The sequence below is a fragment of the Protopterus annectens genome, chromosome 1.part0, assembly GCF_019279795.1.
Source record: "Protopterus annectens isolate FY-2018-M chromosome 1.part0, PAN1.0, whole genome shotgun sequence".
Taxonomy (NCBI): Eukaryota; Metazoa; Chordata; order Ceratodontiformes; family Protopteridae; genus Protopterus; species Protopterus annectens.
Window position 1 is genome coordinate 1,214,732,787 of NC_056725.1, and position 24,845 is coordinate 1,214,757,631.

The following is a 24,845-nucleotide window of genomic DNA, read 5'->3' on the forward strand; positions in this document are numbered from 1 at the left end:
TGCTTAATGACTGGGTAGAGCAAACATTAACTAAAACATTATTAGGTTTGAACCTAAGCAGTTAAGACCTTGCAAAGAATTGGGATAATTGTAAAGATCAGAAATGTGGTAACAGTGAAAGCAAATGAGATGTGAAATAACAGTCACAGTAGGCATTTAGAAGACTTGGGGAAAAAAGTCAGGGATTTACATAAGAAAAAAACAAAAATAATAAGTGGACATAAATTAAACAGTAAATGAAAAAAGTAAGAATGTATATGCAACAACACTTAGAAAACAGAAATGAACAAAGAGCAAACGTTTGTGGAACAGTTATTTCTTAACAACCCTAGAACAACCAGGTGTTGGCTCAATGTTTGAAGCCACAAAAAGTTGAAAGGATGATATTCAAAATCAGGAATTATGAGAATGGTAAGGTAGAAGCAGACCCAGAAAAATGAATGTAATGATGAATTATTATAGTATAATATAAAAACAAGAGGTTGGAGTCGGAAGTAACACATGGAAAATGGTAACATATTTCAGACACTTACTTGCACCTTCCTTAGTTAACAGAAAATGGAAAAATGGTCATTAACATCAAAAATAAAAGAAACTTAAATTAAATAAACTACGAGAAATCAGAATACATGGAAAACCACTGGTACTGATAGAATTCCAAGAGAAGTGTGGAAAAAGAAGAATATAATAAAAGTCTGGCTGCTACTGTTTACCAATATTTTTTTCAAGGTAGGGATGCATCTGACTTGGAAAGTAGCAGTAATGATACTTACACCAAAGGAGAGGAATGCCCCTTGATCCAGGGTCATACAGACCCGTTCTGATTCTCAATCATGACTACAAAGTGTTTATGAAGATTTTAGCAAAAGAACTGCAAAGATATTGTTGAAAATAATAAACTTAAACAGTACAGGTTTATAGAAGGTAACCAAGTATTTGACAATATTAACATAACCTTTATGACTCAAAAGAGTGCAGTGGACAATAATAATGTTGTTGTTGTTGCGGTGTCTTTCGGCTTTTCCCGGTTAGGGGTCGCCACAGCGGAACTCCAGTCCGCTAATGATTGGCAGTAGATTTTTACATGCCGACTTGCCGGGCCTGACGCACAACCTTCAACGAAGGAACGCCCATTCACGCATGTCGCCACACAGAAGACGCTCTGAGAATCAAATGGGACGTCTTACTGTGAGGCGACAACGCTACCACAGCACCACCACCACAGTTTCATAATAATGTATTAATGTTACTAAATTTTAATGCTAAGAAAGCATTTGGTAGAATGAGTAGGACATTCATGGAGAGATCCTTTGAGGCATTATGGTTTCTACTCACACAGACAATATTAATATTTAATATCTACAGAGGAGCTCAAGCTAGGGTGGTGGTAGTGGTGAGCTGTCCAAAGCATTTAGCTTTACAACAGCAATTAGGAAGGGTTGTCCCCGTTCAACATTACGGCTTGCTTTATATTTAGAGACATAAGGCAGTCAAACATAACTGGATATAAATGAAGAAACTGTAATGACAAAATAACTACTTTTACAGATGATATAATGTTATACGCTCTAACTGAGAGTCCAGAACATGACATGACATAAAATTCTGTTTGACAATCTATTTTAATAGTGTAGGGGAAATACAATAAATGAAGCAAAAACAAATGCTATAGTACTGAACTATGCTCCAACACGTGATGTGGTATAGAGCTACCCCTTTTTGTGAAGTCATTACATAATGAGATACCTGGGAATTTGGTTGAGATGAGAGGATGGAGCAAGCACCTAAAGAAATGTGGGGGAAAAAAATTACTCAAAAGATCATAAGACAAGACTGGGGAAACAGTTATTTACAGACATTGTCAATAAGATATAATTGATAAATATGTTTTTGGTCTCGCTGGTTCTTTATGTAGGTCAGACTGACGAGCATTAAGAGAGAAATAAGACATGGAAGAATATGAAAAAGATTAAGTTTCGTTAGGAAAATAAAAGGAAAACTGCAATGGGAAAAACGAATACTAGCAAAAGAACAAGTTGATTTCTGACTTCTAGATTTGAAGGCACACTATAAGGCCATGCAACTTAGATTAATATAAATATATTAACTGATTCAGGATATGGAAAACGTGTCCATATGGAAGCACATGACAGGAATAATGCTCAAAGAAGTAACAGGACCACATTTCAACATTAGGGAAAATCTAGAAAAATAATACAAGGAACTTTATGTACAAACTTATCCTTATGTTAAAGAAAGTTGTTGTTGTGACTTTCGGCTTTTCCCGGTTAGGGGTCGCCACAGCGGAACTCCGGTCCGCTAATGATTGGCAGTTGATTTTTACGTACCGAGTTGCCAGCCCTAACGCACAACCTTCAACGAATGTACGTCCATTCACACGTCTCCACGCAGAAGACGCTCTAACTGAGAGTCGAACCGGACAGCGTCTTACTGTGAGGCGACAAGAAAGATAGGCTTTGGAAAAATAGAGCAATGCCAATATTCTAAACTATACATAGTAATAAGAAAGACAGAGAATGCCACAAGCATTTGGAGAAGAAAGAAAAATAACTGATATTTTGGGAATAGGGGATAAAAGGAGATAAGGAAAAGAAATGAGAGGAACCTATGCATATTCTGGGTTACTGAACTCAGCTCAACTAAAATATAGAGATCTAATTAATAGAGTTCAAGGAAGATATGTGGAGGCTGGATAGTAATCTGTTAAACAACAAATTGTTGATTTTATCAGTAAGGCCAGAATAGAAACGACAGGCCAAAAAAGAATAATACTTGTACAAGACAACATTAGAGTTGAAAAAATATATTTTATAAAGGCAAAAACAGCAAGGACTGACTGTTTAAATAGAGATATTACAGATGATCAGTGCAGGGGAAATAGGTCTTAATCCTAGGTATGCAACTAAAGTGAAAAAAATTTAAAACCTTTGCATGGATATATTTGCAGAAATATACCTTACAAGGCTTGAAAAAATATTTCCACATACAACAGACACATATTAGCAATATGATGGTTCAGATGGATGTTCTTGCGAGCAAGCATTTTGTGAATGTACAGAGTTGCTTCAGTACAGAAATGATTTCAATAATGTGATGTTTTACACTCAAAACAAAATAGCACAGATTTGTTTTTGTTGAGTCGGTGGAAACTAATATGTGCTAAACAGGTGAAAGTGATTCTGTCTTTAGTGCTGATGCTGGCCAAGAAAGCTATAACTTGTAAACAGAAAACCAAAAACAAACCATCAAGAAGAGAGATTAAAATGTTAAATATAGACATTAAAAATATAAAACTGAGAACTATGAAAGATCAGAGACAGACCTCCGTAGTAAAAATAGGCTGTTTGGAATGATGCAATAGAAAATTAATTTGAAGAGGAGGTTGACAAAGTATTTAAGATCTAGATTTATCTTGTAAAATAGTCAAAATAAAACAAAAGGGTCACTAATTAATTCCTGACCTAAAATTTAGTTGCAAATAATTAAATTGTGTGTTTAACTGTTTTTGTTAAAGAGGAATGCTAAATCAGATACGGAACTGAGACTGGAAGGAATACCTGATGGTTATATTCGGATTAACTTAACACTGATAACTAAATGTAAGCCCTGACTATCCCACATAAAGCTGCTTTATAAGCATTGTATAAACATGTAATTTTAGAAAGTCCGTCTCCTAATCACTGCCAAAAAAGAATTGCATCAAACATAGGGACTTGCACATTATGTTCTACTGAAAATGTTACAATAAAGTATTCAAACTGCTTAAAAAAACTTTTTATAAACTATCTACATTATAATTAACCACATCGATTTAATAACCTGTTTTGCTGTTTTTGAAAGAAAATAACAGTTTGTGAACTATGAAGTTATTTTAAGTAGAATATATTGATTTGTGTCCCTAGAAGCTGGAACCAGAGCAACCATCACCTCTGACCCACCCTCCTTCTGCATCTATCCATCACACACAGACACGCACAGTACTTTTGTTCCATTGAGATATAAAAGAAAGCATCCAGCAATGTATAATCTGAAATTATAAGAAAAGCTTAAACCTTAGAACAGAAAAGCATTACTGTAAATTATGTAATAAAGGAATGCAGAATAATTGTTCAGCCAATTCGAAATGAAGCACTAAAAATTCCAGCAGGGACATTACTTCTCTCAAATATCCTAGCTGGAAGACTGCCAGCTTTATATGCAAAACGCACATTTCAAACGGCAAATTGTCACAAAAAAGACAACAATCTCCTGTTTAGAAGCAAAAATACAAATCAATAAACATTAACATACACTGCTTTACACAGAGAGAAAAAAAGTCTCAGTTACACAGCACAATGCAATTAATTGCTGAATGATACTCTGTATTTATACTGTACTTATCACAAGTACTACCAATTACATTAAAACTTTCACACTTTTCCAGAGAGCCAGGAATCCTTCCACTTTTTGCTTAGCATATTAGAAGACAGTGGGGGATATGCTGCAACACTAGCACTTAGATGAAGCACTAAACAAACTTGTCTCTTTCTTTGTACCTAATTTCAAGGCATATAAGTAAAGTGGTTAGTTATGCATTGCAGATACAGCTATCTTGGTTAAGGTGAAAAACACTTCCTTTTGTAAGGGGGAAAACTAAACTAATACTCAGTTAAAAACATGGTTCTGTTTTCCATCTTGTAGGATAAAGATAAACTTCTACCTTGACCACATCTTGTATAGTGCATAGCTGATCTTTTTAAACTGTAATTTGGTCAAGGTCTTTCTTGTCTTTCTGATACATTCTTTACTGTTTCAGTTAAAATCATGTATCAGGCTTTACATGTATGTCCGAAATATATCCTGCTGCACCATATTTAAATATATATTTTAGCATGAAACAAATGACATGGTGGTTGTATCTTTCGGCTTAGGAGTCGCCACAGCAGAACTCCGGTCCGCTAATGATTGGCAGTAGATTTTTACGTACCGACTTGCCAGGCCTGACGCACAACCTTCAACGAAGGTACGCCCATTCACACGTCTCCACACAGAAGACGCTTTAGCTGAGAATCGGGACAACGTCTTACTGTGAGGCGACAACGCTACCGCAGCACCATCACCGCAGTTAAACAACAAATGACATGGTACGAGTTCAAAATAAGAGGTGCTATTGTTCTGAGAGAGAACTGTTTTTGTTCAGAATGCTTGGTGTGAGGAAAAAGGAAGTGAAAATGGCAAATGTTATGGCAATGATGTCCTCATGAAGGGAGATTTGCAATTGTTGCTTTTCAGATCATACTCTGTTTAGACAGGGTCCCTCCTCTCTGGTTTTGTGCTGTATGTATTTGCTGTGGAACACCTTTCTAATTTTCCTAAATATTGTAAAAAATCATAATACTGTATCTTAAAATAAATATTGTAGGAAGGCAGCTCATTTTATATTTATCAATAGCGTTTGCGTAATTAACAAGAATCAGTAACTCTAGGTTTGGGACATACTTCTCCAAGGTGCAAGCCAAAACCAGAGGTCTATGGCTGACCAAGTCTGCAGATGGGTGCTGTCATCAACCTCCCTAGTGATGTAGTCATACTACAAGAGGATCTGACCCAGACAAATGACTGATGCCAGAAATACGGCCTCAAACTAAACGCCAAAAATGCATCATCATCATCCCCTTTGGGAAGAGCGATGGCTCCACAAATTATCACATTAATAACGTCCTAAGCATGCAAGCAGTTGAGAGAGAGCTGGGCACCCAAGCTGACAGCAATCTAACTTTTGACCACCATGTTACCCTCATTGTACGGAGAGTTTCCCTCATGGCTCACCTCATTAGTAAGGGTATTTCTTCCAGGAATGAGGAATTCATGACTTCCCTGCATTCCTCCCTTATCAGGCCCATCATCGAGTATAACTCCCCTTTTGGCATGTACCTCGCGAAGCACATGCAGCAGCTGGAAAGACCACAGAGGTTACTAACCAGGAGAATCCAGGGTTTCCAAAATCTGTCCTACAGTGATAGGCTAAAAGCTCTGTCTGCCTCTCTACTCAGTCTCATACAGACTCCTCAGAGTTGATCTATGTCTGGCACACAGAGCAATCTTTGACTCCACCTTGATGAATCTGCTGCATATCCGCAAGCCAAACGCCACTCACATGACCCACATGCAAATTCTCAACTTGGTCTGCAACATCAACAGGACTTGTTGCCAGGACAGATTTGTCTCCCAGAGACTCTGCCATCTGTGGAATAGACTCCCTCTCCATGTCAAGCAGAGTACTTCATCTCTTTAAGAGGAACCTGGATTACCGGATGGGGAAATAGAAAATACATCCCTGGGATTCACCTATGTCTGTGTTGGACAGGGATATTGGGTGCTGACCTGGGGGAACATGGGCTAATTAACTGGCTAAGCTTATAAGGGCCTCAGGGCCAGTAGCCTAGTAACTTGCTATGATCCTATGAAAAAAATTACCAAAGCTCTGACACTTTTCTAGTACATTATTTACCATGTACTTGTTATAATCATATATCCAGAAAGGAAAAGGAGAACTGATAGAAGCAATTTACCTTCTTTTTTTTTTTGATCCCATTACAGCCACAATTAAGTGCAAACACCAACAATAAAACTGCCATATAAATGGACAACAGCACAACTTTAAGGATCATGTCTAAAGGTGCAAAACTACCTTTTCTTTCTATATAAAAAAGTATTTGCACTCATAGTGATGCATGCAAGCACTTTTTATACAAAACAAAAGGTTGTTTTGCACCTGTTTACAAATAAAACCTTTTTAAAATTTGCTTCCAAACATGAAAGACAAAATGTACCGAGCTGTTCATGGCATGAATATTCATGGAAGGGCAGGTGTCGCTTACATCACTTTAGGTTCCAGTTGTAATTATGCTGGATTAGCATAGGCATGTAATTGTAAATTAATTTAACAGTTTGGCAATTACATAACTAACAGTTTAGCAAAAAAAATTATCATTTTTTTTCCAGCTTGGCAATTGTATAACTAAATTACAATTACCCATAGCTCTGAACCTACCATCTTCAGAATGTGGAACACTGCCTCTCATAATGTGGAACAATAGTAACGACTTCATCTAGGACGTTTAAACAATGATTGTAATGTGCTAATTTATACTTATGAAATGTTCTTTTGATGAATCAGTACTATTTTTATCATGGATATTGCTTAAAAACATTCCTAGCACTGAATGTGTGGCAACCCCTTTCAATGTGAAACCTGAGGAACACAGACTTTTTAAGACTCAAAATGAGGAACATTCTTCGTAAGGAGGTACACTTGAGAGGTATGCAATTACCTACATATGCTAATCTGGCATATTAGAGCTGGAACCCAAAGCGATATCAGTGCTGCCTACCAATCCATTAGTAGTCATGCCATGAACATGGCTTGATACATTTTTTTTCTTCTGCATTCGGAAGCAATCTTTTAAACTTTATGTATCTTTTTAAAGGTTGCAAAATGCACTTCCCTTTTTTGTTTGAAAATATAAGTTCGTTTTGCACCTTTAAATATGGTCTTTAAGCAAAGCATCCATGTGATCTTTTGTTAGCTTGATCAGGAGGTATTTCCCTGTAGATACTTTTTATTTCAATACATTTAACAAATATAGTGGCTGATTTGTGTACATTCTAGTAAATTACATGTTCAAAGCTATGTGAAGACTTGTGGTTAAAACCACCGCTGGTGGTGTTACTGAACACCTAGCTAAGTGGGTATTTTTCTTTGTTGAGTTTTGTTGATTTATGGAGGCCTTGGCCACTGGAGAAGGCTAGGATAGTACCATCACACTGGAGGCATGCAAGGTGCTGATGGTGAATGCAACATCTGAAATCAGGAAAAATAATGCCAAACTGCTTCAGTTTGTGGTAATGTTGGATGCTCATACTGTTATGGAAGATTTCTCCTACATGACAAAGCAGATGCTATTTGGTTACTGAAGATGAAAAAAAAGGATAATGAAGGGCTTGTCATTAAACTACAAGAGAAACGAGTGCCTTTTTGCCATATTGCTTGAGTTTGTAAGAAGAAACAAAGGAAGAATTTGTGTTTCACTGGAGTACCCAAGAAAGATAAAGTGAGAGAACTGTCTGGACACTGAAGTAAACTGGATGACTAAGGCTAGTACTACAGAGGATTGTGTAAAACTGGACTGTGCCAACAGGATATCCATGCTATAACTGGGATTACTGGCTAGTTGTCCATGTAATTTCTTGTCATGCTTTCAGTCTTGGCATACTAAGAAACATGTTTTTGCAGCTATGGAGAACTGGTAAAGGATGACTTTTAAGCACAAACAAATGCATTTTTTGATAATGATTATTTTGTGCAGATGGCTGAAGAGAGCGCTCAAGAATGTAAATTTAAAAATTTTGAAAATATTTTCCCCAATGACATTATCTAGTTTTCTGATGCTGTCTGTGGCCATGGATATGGTTTTGAATTATGTTCTACCCCTCTGTGAGCTCTAAAGAGGAATCTAATGTTTGCAAAAGTGAGCAACAGGAGTCAAGAAACAAAGCTGACTTTCAAGAAAGGATGAAGATTCTAATTATTTACAATGTTACATGGACTGTTTGGATATGTCTTTAGATTTGGATCAAAATAATCAATACTGTTACAGGAGGACAATTTAAAAATAATGAATTCATTTCAACTAAATTAGACAATTATTTTGTTCGTACTGAAAACTGACATTAAATTTAAGAATATGTATATTTGAAGCTGGAATTTTAGATGTTTATAATTTAAATGACAGCTACTTCCTAAATACATGATCTCCAAACTTTCACATATTAAAAACATGATTCAGAAATATCTAACTCTCTGTGGCATCTCAGTCAGCTTCCTCTGTACATATCATGTTGAGACTGAATGAAATCTCATGATACTTTCTTTAGGAATTTGTTTCCCTTGCTATTAAATCATTTTGCCCATCATACTTGAGAGTTTCTTGCAAAGGAATGCATGCATATTAACGGATCTGTAGTTCTTATTTGTTGTAGTATAAATAGCACCCCGGATCTCGCCTGAAAAGAGGAGTGGAGCTAACATAGTCAACAAAGGATATATAAATAAAATATATCATACTCAATAGGGTCATAAGAATATTTAGGCTACAAATTCACAGCTTTTTTAAAACTGTACTGCCACCAAGATCTACATTCTTTTCCTTTCCGGGGCCATAAATGTAGTGAGTATTTTGCAGTTTGAAGGTGAAGATGCCTGATAATGACACAGAATAACTTCAATAAATAGATTAGCTTTGCAAGCCAGGAAATATTATACTCTGAGTCAGGGAAGGAAGGCATTAGAGCCATAGGAATAAAATTTTACTTAACAAATTTGTTAACTCAGATATATCTCTACACCACTGTAATAATGCTTTATACATTGTGTAATACACAGAGCCGGATCCAACACTAAGCGACCTACGCAGTTGCCTATCTGGCTTGGGGGGGCGGGGGGGGGGGCAGCCACAACATTTAATTTTTAATTAAAAGACAATTTTATTTTTAACTAAAAAACTTAAGGATGTACTCGTGTATTCATCAGAGTGCATATACAACAACACTGTGCAAGATTTAAATCCAACTTAGCAAACACACTTTGGACCAGAACTGCTGCTTTCTTTCAACACAACTTAGCAAATGCATGTTGGAACTGCTGTTTTTTCTTTATATTGAAACTTCATACTGCTGAAAAATGCTGCTTCTGCTTTCTTTGCTACTGGAACTGCTTACTTACTACAAGAGAGAATGCTGCTACTTTCCTAGCTATTAGAAATACTTGTTTACTACAACACAGAATGCTGCTTTCTTTGCTACTGGAACTACTTGCTTACTACAACTAGGGTTACCACCTGTCCCACTTTGTGAGGGACAGTCCCTCTTTGGGCAGTTGTGTCCTGCAAAAAAATTGTAAAAATGGCAAATGTCCTGAGATTTTAGGACAAAATTATTTCCTATATTTTATGTAATAGTTACATAAAGCAGTTATTCTGCATCTGTAAAAAATGTTATAAAAAACAGACTAAGCAACTAAAACGCTACAAGAATAAGCTTTTATTTAGGCAAAAAAGTGAAGTTCTGTCCTTTGTACCATCCGTGGCTATATTTTGGCCTGCAAAATCTGATGTTTGCACCACAACTGTCCCACTTTGGGCATTTGAAAAGGTGGCAACCCTAACTACAACACAGCATGCTGCTTTCTTTGCTACTAGAAGTACTTGCTTACTACAACAGTGAATGCTGCTGCTCTTTGCTATTGGAACTCCTTGCCTATTACAATACAGAACGCTGTTGCTTTCAAACATGGAGTGTAGCGGATTGGAGGGAGACTAAAAGCATTCATTCATCAGGTACTACAAAGTGTGTTTGTGTATATAAAATGCCCTAGTTAGGGATGACAGATTAGTTAATTAGCTTGCTCAGGTGCAAACCCTGTATCTTGAATACAGGAGACAAGAGCCTTAATCTTCTACACCAACTTCCAAATTTGGCTAAATTTGTCTTATTTGTTCATACATTTTGTTTCACTGCTTAATGGAAAAATCTTAAAACTAGAGGGGTGCATTCTCAAGGAATGTGAGCTTCAAGAGAAAAGAAGTTTACTGTTGCTCATGCCAAATCTGCTTTTCAATGAGCAACTGTTTTGTTTAACAAATGGCTGTCGCTGTTTCTGCTACTGGTGCTAAAGGCTGTAGGTTCCACTCCTACACCATGTAGATGGATTGCTAATACTGCGGTGCACTTTAAGGAGGGTAGTGTTGGGTGACTGTTTACATTAGAACACACCATCATACACAGGTGTGGGCGCAGCTAACTTATATGACATCCTAACGGGGTTGCCAGTTAGGTGTTTTGCACATTTCTTAACTATTATTCTAATAATGTACTTCTTTTTTCAACATTAAAACTCTTACATAACAAACAATGTCAGTGAAAGACAACCACACACATCCAGCAAGAGGGCTGCCACCCCTGCTATACACAGTATTAAGTGCCCTGCAGTCCTTTTGTGGAGGGTGTGGGGGGCATAGGTTCGTCGATGGAGGTTACGCTGTCTGTATTTTACATTTCATTTTCTTACGAACACTAGAAAATAGGTCTGATAGTATAAAGCTGGCGCACATCACAATGAGGCCAGTGTTTGCTACTACACACCCTGATATATCCTAATATAAACAATTGCTGAGTGTTGCATTCCTGGGAGAGTTGTCCTTTGGATAAGATGTTAAACCAAAGCCCCATCTGTCTGTGCAATAGTAGGTACTGAGATCTTTTACATACACCTGAACTATCAGAAAGAGTAGGGGGAATTTCCTCAGTGCCCTGGTCGAATTTCCCCTAATAGTATAAATACCACCAAGTACCTCCCCTGAAAAGACATTACTAGCCTAATGGGACTAACCTGGTGAACAAAGGATATTTAAATTCCACATTTCAAATTAAATCCATCTCTGCCTTCATTTCAAAAGTAAAAAGGAAAACAGTATGCATACTGGCAGTTTTGAGCAGTGTTTATGGTAATGGTGGGGACAAGTAATGGGACACCAGAATAGCTGCTGGGGGGCTTGGTCTATTCCTCTGCCTAAGGCCCCATTTGACCGCGATCCACCTTCGGTAATACAAACGGGGAAATGAAAATATAAGAGTTACTGCAATTCAATCACTGACCCATTATTAAGGATTCTCAAACTTAACAATATTTCTCGATGCTTCCATTCCAAGTGAGTAAAACTATGATCTGACAGGAGAGACTAGGGCATTGCAGTTTCATCAGCTGTGTCCTCACAGTACATGATGAGCAAAAAGTAGTCTTCCAAACACAAGATCATGTCAAGTTGTCTGCCCCATGAGTGCATTCATGGTTAGCAAAAATTATTCAAAATAACTACTTATTCTGCTGCATGCAAGTTTGGATTATATAGAACTTCAGGACAAGATGAAAAGCACATTTTTTTCAGTTTTAGCTCATAGTGGCCTTTTCAATAAAACATTTGCTTGATCTATAGTGTGAAAGAGGCGTGCACACAATAATAATTAGTTGTTCTTCAAAGGCAAGTGTGTAAGGATGGTTTGCCACTGCTCTTTCTCTGGAGGCAACTATCATGTTGGGAGTAATGACTTTTTTAAGTGGTGTATAAAGGTGATATTTATATTCCTGAACTCAGAAGTCTTTTGTAAAGCTTTGTCTGCATTACAAAGTTAAAATTTTTGCTCCAGCTGACAAACTTAGTTTGGAGGCATGTGGTTTCTCTTAGGGGACTGTTTGGAGAATGGCCTACTTTCTCAAAGGATTTTTTCATTGACCTGTAAAAAGGGCCCTACTTAAGTATGTGGAGTAGTGTCACAGAAATTGTATCCAACTTAAATGGATTGCATATGGCAAAGGTTTTGAGAAAGGTCTAGATTGGATCATCTCTGATATCTTGAGACTGAGCTGCCTGTATATACATCCATCCTCAAACCCTTTTCCCATTTTTACACATGGGGTCAGGGTGTCACTTCAACAGTGACAATCATCTCATGCCAAGATTTACACTGTCGGGTTGCTAGCCTTGTCGTGGTAGTTTATCCATATCACTCACTCGCACACACACTCACTCCTAAGGCCAATTTAGAGTGTTCAATCCACCTGCTACATGTCTTTGGAGTGAGGAAACTGGAGCACTCAGAGGAAACCCGTGCAACTGCAGGGAGGACATGCACACTCCACACAGAAGGCACCCTAGCAGAGAATCGAACTGGAAAACCTCTTGCTGTGAGGCAACAATGCTAACCACTGCACCACCACAGGCACCCCTGTGAGCTGCCTCTAGATACATGACTAAATATGTGTATATATTTCTTAGAGGCGGAGTTTAACAATTTTATTTCAGATATGGTCATCCGACTTAAGACAGATGGGCCACATGTTTGAAGTGAAGAATAATCCACTCGCCACAGCTGAGACAGGTTGTCTGTGGAGTGGTTAGGCCCCTGCCCTAGTACTAAGATTTGGTTTGTCAAATTACTTGGAGCTGATGAGATGAAAGCGCAACCATGGTGACTGGTAAAGGGGTAGGCCAGTTTATTTTTAATGAAAAAAAGATTCAAGGAAATGGTAAAGATTAACGACTGTAAAGTAAAAATAAGAGGTCTTGTCATATTAATGGCAACCAGTTTAACAATAATGAGATAATACATTGGGCTGCTAAACTGGTATGAACAGTGTATCAGCAGATACAAAAATTAATGTTAATTATCTATATAACATTTATATTGCGTTACATGATTAGAAATGCATGGGTTACAGGGCAGATGTTCAGTGCCTCGAACAGTTATCAGTGAAAACAGACCAGGCGTTCATGCATATCTGAGTAAGGATGAGATTATTTTGGTGCATATTGCCTCTTTTATTTGAGGGATACTCTACATGTTATTTTTTCTGAGAGAATATTAAGCAATATTATGGGAGGATGCAATGAGAATAATTATTCACCATGCTATACTGAATATAATAAAAACATAACAAACCTGAGGTGTTTACTGTATGCTAGAAGTGAAGCATTTGTGGTGGTAAGGGAACGATATAAGTAAGTTATGCCATGCCTTAATATGTCTAAACTAGAATGGAATTAATCCAGTTAATAATTCTTAAAAAGATTGTGACTACATTTTCAAACTGGGTTAAGTGGGTTTATTAACGTATATGCTCAGTATAACTGTTCTGTTTCTCAATACTACATAAAAGTAAAAGTTAAAAAAAAAAAAAGAAAGTGAAGTTTTGTTGTCTGGGAGAAAGGACATACTGATACAGTCGATAACTAACCTTCTAAAATTTGTGTCAATGACCATAACTCAGCGCATTGGATGAAAAGTGCTATCCATTCAGCAGCACAGTTAGACAACAGACTAAAGTTGGTAGTGAAGAGTTGTAATTTTGTAACTAGGGCAGTGGTGAACCTTCTTCCTGATTTATTTGAAAACTAATGTTCTAACTTGAGATAACATAAATGGACTCAGAATGAATTGCTTCTTAAATGCCCTTGTCTTCAGAAAAAATGGAAAGTCAAGAAGTTTACTAAAATATTTAGAAAAGTACATGTAGCTCATAACAAGTACATGTGCATACATTGCCTTTAAAAAATATTTCACGTCTGTGTTTAATCAGTATTATTTTCATATATGGGCAACATGACCAATAACACACTGAGTGATGATAAAGAAACATGTTAAAAAATCTGATGTTTTTTCTGTATTAAGACCTCAGCGTCTTACTGAAACACTCCTTAGGAGTTTGTAACATTTCTCCCATCTGCACTTTACCATAGTTCAGAAACTGATTACTAACAAGTAATTGTCATAATTTGTGTGTGGAATACAGTGAAGTAATTTTGTTTACTATTATTTCACCACAGGCCAGCAATAAAACTTAAAAAGAAAATTTACTGACAGCAGAGTTATTCTTCATTTCAAAACTAGAAAAGTCTGATACTCTATCAATATAAGCAACACACAAAAACATTACAGAAAATCAGCCCATCTTTAGTTGGCCTCTACACCAACCACTTGTGTATCTATGTATGTATGTATGGATTTATTTATTTACTGACATTTGGTAACTGGAAAGTCCACTGGGTCAGAAACCCATTTTCAGTGGAGCTCCAGGGAGAAAATCTCCAAGAAAGGTTACAAAACATATCATATGAGCAGTTATATACAGAGTACAAGTAATAATTTGACTTACCGTAACCTAGCCAAAACAGTCTGCAGAAAACTCAACACAAAGTTAAGTTCTGATTCTCGGCATGCAGGTAACAACAAACTGAAGCCATCATTTAACAGCTTTTCCTCAGAAAGATGAAGGTAGCAGCTTGTTTCAAATACTTCCTGGACTCCATCAATGTACACAGAGAGTAATTTCCAAAGTGTAACCTTGCGCGACAAGTCATTCTTTGTAACCAAGAACTCCTTGGCTATTTCCTGGAATTCTTTAGACAGGTTTTCAGCAAGAACACCAATATCTAGGTTCTTTTCTACATACATAAGAAGAAAAGCAAAATACCCCCGCCATATCAGAGATTTCTGATCAGGGGAGATGGCTGAAGGACTCAGCAGATTTAAAAGTTCAGAGACACGACTGACAACATCTTCTATCTCAGCAACATCTGCCAAGACAAGAAACAGATTTAAGAAGTTCTGAAGTCCTGTTTCTGTCAGCTCCTGCATTTTCCGTTGATGGAACTTGGAGTATACCCTAGGAGAGAAATAACAGACAGTTTAGTATCCTACAGTTTTAGAAATGAAAACCTAAATGAAGGAAGTTCTGAATGGGAAGTCAACATCTACCTATTCATGAATAACCCAGACTTGAACAATGCCAATCACACCTACCTATGTAATTTAAAGTTATGTACTTACCATAACTAGGTATCTGTGTTGTCCATTTTCATTCTTTTTCACTACTGGGTCTCATATCCGAACCTCAGATCCGACTCGGCCACATTCTACTAGACTTCCGATCCATGCTGCATGCTCCTCCCTTTATCCCATAAACCCCTAGTGCATCTCCAAACCCTCAGATCGAGTTTGTTGCCTTTCATGTACAAATGTTACTACCATGACACACCAAAAATCTCAAGAATCAGAGAAGAAATTCATTAACTGAAGAGGCTCAAACCAAGAACCTGTGGGTTCTTAAGTTATCCAAGAATTTCTTCCAGGAACATTGAAGGGGGATGGTTGGGTGGGAAGGTGAGGAAGAATGAAAATGGACAACACAGATGCCTAGTTATAAGCAAGTACATAACTTTAAAATCTGATGTTGTCCTTTTCATTCTTCCTCACTACTGGGTCAGAGTCACCAACTACATAACTCCTGGGTGGCCTTCATTGAAAGATATGGTGGAGCACTGTTGAACCAATGGAGGCTCTGCTTGTGGAGATCATGTCCAATTTATAATGGTTGTCAAAGGTAGCAGCTGTACAAATGTCCTCAACTAAAGATTTGGAAGAGAAAGCAGCTGAAATTGAGATGGACCTGGTTGGATAGGCTCTAGGTGGGCGAGACAAATTTAAACCTTTCTTCTGGTATATCAGAGAAATGTAGTCTGTAATCCACTTAGCCAAAGTGATCTTAGAAACTGCCTGTCCAAACGATTAGAGGAGAAGAATACAAAAAGCTGATCAGATTTCCTATGTCGTTTTGCTCTGTGAAGACAAAAATGCAACTGTCTGTGAACATCATGAAAGTGTAGCATATATTCAACTTTCTTTGTGAAATTGGGTAAGAATACTGGTAGCTGAATGGACTGCTTGAGATTAGATTCTGTGGCTACCTTGAGCATAAAAGCAAGATTGGTACACATACGGATACTCTTTGTGGAAAATGACATAAGGAGATTTCACTGACAATGCCTGTAACTCGGAGATTCTTTTTACTGATGTAATCAACACTAATAAAACAGTTTTCCAGGAGAGAAATTTTATATCACAGGTACCTGCCTGTTCAAATGGTTTCTGGGTCAATCCTTGGAGAACTACAGTGAGGTCCCAGGGTGGTGATGGTTCATTTATGGGGAGCCTGAGAAGGCATACTCCTTTCATGAAAGCTTAACACAGTTTACTGGAAAACCGGGAAAAACATTTGGTTCCTGTATGAAAATTGGAGATCACTCAACTGTAACGTAATCATAGAAAAACTAACTCCCTGTTCGAAAAGAGAGCTGAGGAAGAGGAATGCGTCTGTAATAGAAGCTGAAAAAAGATCAATGTTTTCTTCTCCAGCCCATATAGCAAATCTTTCCACTTACTTTTGTCTATATTTTTAGTAGAGGATTTCTGATATGCCACCAAGATATGATGGACTGGGGAGGCAAGCCTGGACATTCTGATTATCACTGGAACTGGAGAAACCATGCAGTCAGTTTGAGTGTGTGGCGACTGGCTGCTGAAGTCCTGACGGGTGAGAGAGGAGATCCTGAATGGGCTGAAGAATCCAAGGAGGATACCGGAGATGAAACATAGGAAAGAGAACCACACCTGGTGAGGCCAAAAGGGGGCAATCAAGATGACTGAGCTCTTCGACCTTCTTGGCTTCTGAAGAAATCTTGGAATCAAGGGAAGAGGAGGAGAAGGATAAAGAAGACCCAGGGGGCCAATCGTGAACTACAGCATCCCTTGGTGACTCTTCCTGAGGGCGAATCAAAGTGAAAACCCTGCTGCACTTATTGTTGAGGGGAGAGGCAAAAAGGTTGCAGCTGAAAATCCTGTCTGCTACTGACTGACTGAGGGACCACTCGTGAGGAATCCTAATGGATTTGCTGAGCTTGTCTGCCAACACACTGGTTTTCCCCAGTATGAGTTGCTGCTAGAAAGCGGTCTGAAGAGATTGCCCATACCCAAACCCTCATGGACTCCCTGCACAATGGGTAAGAGCAAGTTCTTTCTTGCTTGTTGATATACCAGACCACTGACATATTGTCCATATAAATAGCAATTGTCCCTAGAGGGAGGTCATCCTGAAAGGCTTTGCAATGATAGGACTTGCTCTCATCTCTAGGACGTTGTTAGCAACTTAGTCTCTACAGGGGACCACGTGCCTTGGACCAACTTCCCCATGTAATACCTCTCAACCTAACTGGGAAGTGATTGTGGCAGAGGAAGAGAAAAAGGCCTGCCTAAATGTAGATCTTGGCATTGAATCGATGAATGTACATGATGTTTGCAGATTGTGGTGAGTTTTATCAGCATCCAGACAGGCTGATAAAGGACTTACCATGTCACTGCTAGTGTCCACTGGAGGATTTACATGAAGAACCTGGCCAGGGGTACTAGAAATATTGCTGCAGACATAGATCCTAATACCTGTAAAACCAGTCTCACAAGAGGAAAAGGGTGAGATAGCATATCCTGTATTTGAGTTCTTAAAGAAGTGATCCTGTGCATTGGAAGGTAAGCCTCTGTGCATAGGGTATTCCAATTGGGTTCCGATAAATTCTATGTTTTGCACTGGAGTTAGTTTTGATTTTCAAAAATTTATAGAAATCCCTAAAAAGTTGGAAATGTGCAGCAGATAATTTGTAGCTTGAAGGAGCTGATGCCTGGTTGGGGCAGTAAGGAGCCAATCATCAAGGTATGGAAACACCTGGAATCCCTCGAGTATCAAGTGAGCTGCAACCACTGCCATTCACTTGGTGAAGACCTGGGGGGCTGTGGTAAGCTCAGTGAGCAGTGCTCTGAATTGATAGTGATTGGTTCCCAGCCATAAGCACAGAAATTTCCTGGCGTGCCTGTGAATCTTTATATGATAGTATGCGTCCTGGAATTCTACGGAGGACATCCAATCGTCCTTGAGCAGAAGTGGCAGTAAGGACTTTCCCATAACCATTTGGAACTTGAATTCTTTACATACTGATTCAATCTGCTTAGATCCAGAACTGAGGTCCCTCATTTTCTTTGGCATCAAAAAGAATCGGGAGTAAGTTCCAAATCCTATTTGTTCAGCTTTGACCTTCTGGATGACTCTCTTCATAAGCGGCTTTTGGACTTTTTGGGCTGCTAACTCCCTCTGACTGGATGGAATATCAGGTGGTTTTTTGCTTGGTTTTGTAGGAAGAAGGGAAAAGGGAATGTAATATCCTCTGAATATGATGTTTCGCACCCAGTCATTTGTTGTGACATTTGTCCAGGCTTCTAGGTGCAAAGAAAAATGTCCCCCTACTATCTCCAGAGAAGTATAGCCAGGCAGAGCATCAGGAGTGCTGATAGGGTTTGTCGGGAAATGACTCCCTAAAGCCCTGATTTTGCAGATCACCTCTGTTTCTAGGACAATGCCTGCCACTGAAACCTCTTGCTCTGCCTCTGGAAGAAAAATCTCCTGAACGTCCTGAAAAGATCCCGGAACCACATTTTCTTTCCACCTCATTGGTTCCCAGAGAAGGTACACTGCGGGGTAGAAAACTTAATTCCAATAGCAAAAAAAATGAAAAGACCAATGGTTAGACCACAGCTGAAGATAAAATGGAATAATCGACGTCAGGAAATAAATCACTTGCAGCTTCACAGTAGTGCCCTTTATAAAACCAAAAGTTGTAACTGAGATGTAGTAGTCAAGGTAGGAAACGGTTCACTTGCAGTTTCACACCACTTTATTAAACAAGAGTAAGCGCTTTCACGATCTAAGTCAGCTGATCGCTTCTTCAGACTCATAAAAACAGTTAAAACATTGGTATTTAAAATATGGTTCAACCAATGAAAACACATATAGAACTATGACAGACTAATTAAAATTGCATACATCAGTACATTAATTTGCCTTATATTCTGCATAAGATGAAATAAAATATACATATAACAGACACATTTTATGTAATAATCCATATTACTTAATGTTTTCGTGGTCTGGATTTTAAAAAAGGTTTCAAGGAAACAGCATTGTTCAATCCAGGAGACCTATCTGCCTGAAGTAGTAAAATCCATCTTTGTTCGGCTTCCTCTACCTTATTCCTTATATCACCTCCCCTCTTACTTTTATTTATTATTTCTAAAACCATGAAATTAAAAATATGTTTCCTATCTTCTTCTTCCACATGTTTTGCTAAAGCACTTGTGTCTTTTTTATTTCTTGTACAGCATGTGACTATTTATATAATAAATCTACATATAAACATCCTACACTAGGATTTATAATGGATATAGATTTTTATGCTGACTGCAGAACACAAAATTTGGTTTATTTCAGCTTCTGCACTGTCTGTCATGCCTTTTATATAGGCAAAACCAATAGGTGTCTAAAGGAACGTATCCTTGAACACCTTAGAGATACAAGAAATAAAGACACAAGTGCTTTAGCAAAACGTGGAAGAAGATAGGAAACATATTTTTAATTTCATGATTTTTAATTTATAGGTCTCCTGGACTGAACAATGCTGTTTCCTTGAAACCTGTTTTAAAATCCAGACCACTAAAACATTAAGTAATATGGATTATTACATAAAATGTGTCTGTTATATGTATATTTTATTTCATCTTATGCAGAATATAAGGCAAATTAATGTACTGATGTATGCAATTTTAAATTAGTCTATGTCATAAGTTCTACATGTGTTTTCATTGGTTGAACCATATTTTAAATACCAATGTTTTAACTGTTTTTATGAGTCTGAAGAAGCGATCAGCTGACTTAGATCGCGAAAGCGCTTACTCTTGTTTAATAAAGTGGTGTGAAACTGCAAGTGAACCGTTTCCTACCTTGACGACTACATCTCAGTTACAACTTTTGGTTTTATAAAGGGCACTACTGTGAAGCTGCAAGTGATTTATTTCCTGATGTGGATTATTCCATTTCATCTTCAGCTGTGGTCTAACCATTGGTCTTTTAATTTTTTTTCGCTTGAGGTGTATACCAGGCGTTTATCCAGCTTTTGTTTTCTTTCACGTGTTAATTCCAATAGCAGACAGGGTCATTCCCTCCTGCTCGTTGCAGGTAAGCATTTCCTTGAATGATGGACCAAATAAGGAAGAACCATCGAAAGGGGTATTAATAAAACAAGTCTTTAAAGGTTTGGCAAAATCACAAAGCATCGTCCAGGCATGATGCCATATGGCTATGCCTGAGCCGGCTGCCATCCACCACATGGGAAATTAATCTCATCACTGAATTAGCTATTGACGACAGAGTGGCCAGTTGTGGAGAAACTTTAAGATTCTCCACTGATGTGGACTCAGCGAGAGAACTTGAAAGTTCTTTGATCAAATCTCTCTGTAAATGGGTGAAGTGGGCCACAAAATTCAAAAACCTCTGAGTCGTAAACTCACTTCCCGAATCTGTCCATCTGGATTCCTTGATCAGAGGATGGACAGTGGAGCTCTGCTTTGCAAGCTTCTTTTACATAGCTGCTGCCCCAACCATGGCACCCACTACAATTCCCTTACTCCAATATTGTTGGCCAGCTGGAGGGGATAGGATTTTATCCAGATGCTTGGGAATCTGTTCAATAGTGTCAGACTCCTTCCAGGCCCAGTGGGAGATGAGGTTGATAAGCTCATCTACCGGGGGAGTCACCAAGGATGTAAATGGGCCAGCCCTGAAAGCTTCCAGAAACAGCATCTCCTCAGGTGAAGGATTTTGGGAAAATCAACCACCTCTTTGCTTAAGCATTTCCATGATGTCTCCAAAGGAAACACTGTCAGGTGGTGAGATGGGGGATCAATCACCTTCCTCGAAATCTGTGTCCTCTGTAAGAGACACCATGTTTATGTGTGTCCTTTTACACATCCTTTTCTGAGGGGCCTCCTCAGTGGGGTGGTCTGGGGAGGTATCAGAAGAGGAGGGACATCCTCGGGGGCAGTATGAATTGATAACTCCTGGAACTGGCTGACCTGACAGGACCAAAATGACGGGCTCCAACCTTAAAACATATGATGGGAGCAAGGTAGGAGTCAAGAGGACAGTTTCCGGTCTGCAGTAAAAACCCTTTCTACAACCTGGAAAGCAGATGGACCCGGAGAAAACTCTTTCTCCCTCCTCGGACCTGAGGCAGGAAAGCCATGGTCATCCCTAGATCCATTCAGACTGGACAGAATCGTCCCCGAGCTATATAGGGCTGAGGTACCCAGAAGAAAGGACAGCTCTGAAAAAACAGGAAGCAAACCCTACCCCTCAGACTCAGCACAGCCCTCTTGGACCTGAGACCCACTCTGATCCGAAAACAAGGGAGCTGAGTTGGTTAGGGTCAATGAAGGATCAGAAGAAGATACTTCTTTGGCTCAGATGACAAACCTCTCTGAGATCTAGGATTCTTGGGCTCCAAAGTGAGGGTCAAATTAGAGATGAAATAGACATTTTCTGGTAGATAAGGTCACGGATCTGGTAGGGGACAGAGCTGGAATAACCCCCATCTGGATTTGAGTTCGAAGAAATTTCCATATCATTCTGTCCATATCTAATTCAGAAAAGCTCCTGAAAGACCTGGATGAAATGGAGGACGGTGGTCTGGAAGATTTCATAGAACTGACCAGGATTTTTGCTAGCAAGGTCGGGAACACTGCCTGAATGACAACATCTGGAGACAGACCTCTAACTATCGGATCCGAAGTCTTAGGATCCGAAGGAAGGGAAACCTAGATTGGAGAACTGGTAGACTGAGCGGGAGTTATCGTATCTGAGGGTAGAGTAGGATCTGAGAGTGGCCAAGCAAGTGTTGGATCCGAGGCATTAGGATCTGAACGTGGAAGAGGAAGGAGACTTGTGATGCCTCTTTTTAGGCTCCGAGGTTGCTGGAGTAGAGGGGAGTTGAGCTCCAGCAGATAACAGACCTCTCAAAATCAATTAATTCCTCTGATCTGAGAGAGCTCTCTTATTGAAGGCAGCACAGATAACACAAGGCATGTCCAAGCAGTACATGCACTTCTTGTGGGCATCCAAATGAAGGATCTTATGCCCACAAGTGTACTTCTTGAACCCAGAAGGTTTGTCTGACATAGCGAGCAGTAGTAGAGTCACACATACAATAACTTGCTCTAATTAACAAAAACACATACCCTCACATTCTGAGGCAGACAGCAGAACCGTAACTTAACTCTAGTCCCAATCGGCAGCGAGAAAATTGACTAAATAGGTTAACTTTTTTAAATCCAAACTATCTAAAACTCTACATTTTTAAAAGTACAGTTTTGTACCTACCATAAATGTAGATGTTCGAGTGCTAATACAGCTGCAGTAATCACATATGGGTTCTCTGCCGTCAGGCGGGTCCTCGGTCGGCCGAATTCCAAAGTCTAGGTCCGGCGTCGGTTGTTGTCACTTTCTTTCCTGACGTCAGTGCGACAGGGGTATATAAGACACAGCCGACGCCATATTCTTCAGTCTTTCTTGCCCCAGATGTCAGGTGCCCCCAGAAGGAAGGCAATACATAAATTATATATATAAATATATTCAAGCAATGCAATGTAATAAAAAAACAGTAGTTGCAAGCAAATACACCATAGGAGGATAACCCAAATTAGGTTGTATGAGGAGGTGTTAGCCACTAGTCCTTTACCAAGAGGGGAAGGAGGGAGGGAAACCTGTACTGCAGCTGTATTAGCACTCGAACATCTACATTTATGGTAGGTACAAAACTGTACTATGTTCATCGTGCATACAGCTGCAGTAATCACATATGGGTAGAATCCCACAGCTACGCACAGGGTGGTAGGCACTAGGTGGAACTGGGATGAGCCAGAATGCCCTGCAACACAGCAGTGGCAAAGCCTGCTCTAGTTTTGGAATATAAAGGCAGGTGGTAGTGTTTTGTGAAGGTATGCACAGAACTCCAAGTGGCTGCCTCCAAAATATCTTTGGTAGGAACTCCTCTGAGGAAAGCTGTAGTGGTAGCTGTGGCCCTGGTGGAGTGGGATCTGATGCCTGTAGGGACAGATTTCCCATGATAGGAGTAACAAAATCGTATGCAGTGGAAAATCCATTTTGAAATTGTCTGTTTCGTAACAGGCTTCCCTTGAGCTCCTACAGCATAGGACACAAAAAGTTGTTCTGATTTCCTGAAAGGCTTTGTTCTGTCCAAATAATAACGTAGCTGTCTATGGATGTCTAAGGAATGTAGCAGCCTTTCCCCTTTGTTTTGAGGATTGGGGTAAAAGGTAGGTAAGTGTATGGCTTGATTTAAAGCTACCCTGGATACCACTTTAGGCATAAATGACGGGTTGGTTCGAAGGGAAACCCTGTCCTGATGGAAGATGAGAAAGGGCTGCACAGCCATGAGGGCTTGTAGTTCTGAAACCCTACGAGCTGAGGTAATGGCCAGAAGGAAAGCTGTTTTCCAGGACAAATATTGCAAATCTGTTGAGGCAGCTGGTTCAAAGGGAGGCAATGTTAATTTTTCTAGAATGTAATTAAGATCCCAGGCTGGTACTGGTTGTTTCCTTGATGGTCTTATATTCTTAGCCCCTCTGAGGAACTGTCTTAAAAGTGGGTGAGAGAATAACGGTGGATCCGTGTTGAATTCTGCAGAAATGGCTGAGGCATGGATTTTTATGGAGGAAAAGTCCACTGTTCAGCAGCTCAGCTAGATACTGTAATACCTGAGGCAAATTCAGTTTTCTAGGGTCCTGGCCTTTTTTCTCATTCCAAGAGCAAAACCGTTTCCATTTTGCGGAGTAAGCCTTTCTAGTAGATGGCCTTCTGGCCTCCAGAATGACATCCTGCACCTCTTTGGGGAGTAGGGTCTGTTGTGGTGTTACGGAATTTTCCATGCAGTGAGATTGAGTGTTTTCAGCTGACTGTGAAGAGTTTTGTAGCTGTGCTGAGTCAGCCGAAGAGGCATTAGAGGTAGAGGCCAGGGAGGAGTATGTGTTAGGCTCCTCAGGAGTGGGTACCAGTGCTGTCTTGGCCAGTCTGGAGCAATCAGTATCATCTTCGTTCTGTCTGCTCTTGCTTTCAAGAACACCTTGGGCAGAGGCAGAGGTGGGAAAGCGTACACTGTCCATGCTGTCCAACTGAATGAAAGGGCGTCCACTCTCCAGGCCTTTGGATGAAAGGTCCTTGAACAAAACTTTTCCAATTGATGATTCCTGTGGGAGGCGAAGAGATCTATGTCTGGCCTCCCCCACGCTTGGATTATCTTTGTAAACACCTGAGGATGCAACTTCCATTCGTGCGGATCTGTCATATTTCTGCTTAGATTGTCTGCCAGCGTGTTTTCCAAACCTGGCAAGTACTGTGCTTGAAGTTCGATTTGCCATTCCAGAGCCAAGTTCCAAAGTGTCATGGCTAGTCTGCACAGGGGGTATGAATGTGTTCCTCCTTGTTTGTTTATGTACCA

The 24,845-nt window shown here is 39.3% G+C and overlaps 1 protein-coding gene across 1 annotated transcript in view; it reads right to left on the bottom strand.

The window, feature by feature from the left end:
- MMS22L (MMS22 like, DNA repair protein) overlaps window positions 1–24,845 on the bottom strand; it is a gene marked incomplete in the record, with an annotated part of 1,809,169 nt that overhangs the window by 822,405 nt on the left and 961,919 nt on the right. The window contains 1 exon segment of the mRNA XM_044065731.1: window positions 14,771–15,280. Within this exon segment, the coding sequence (XP_043921666.1) occupies window positions 14,771–15,280 (510 nt within the window).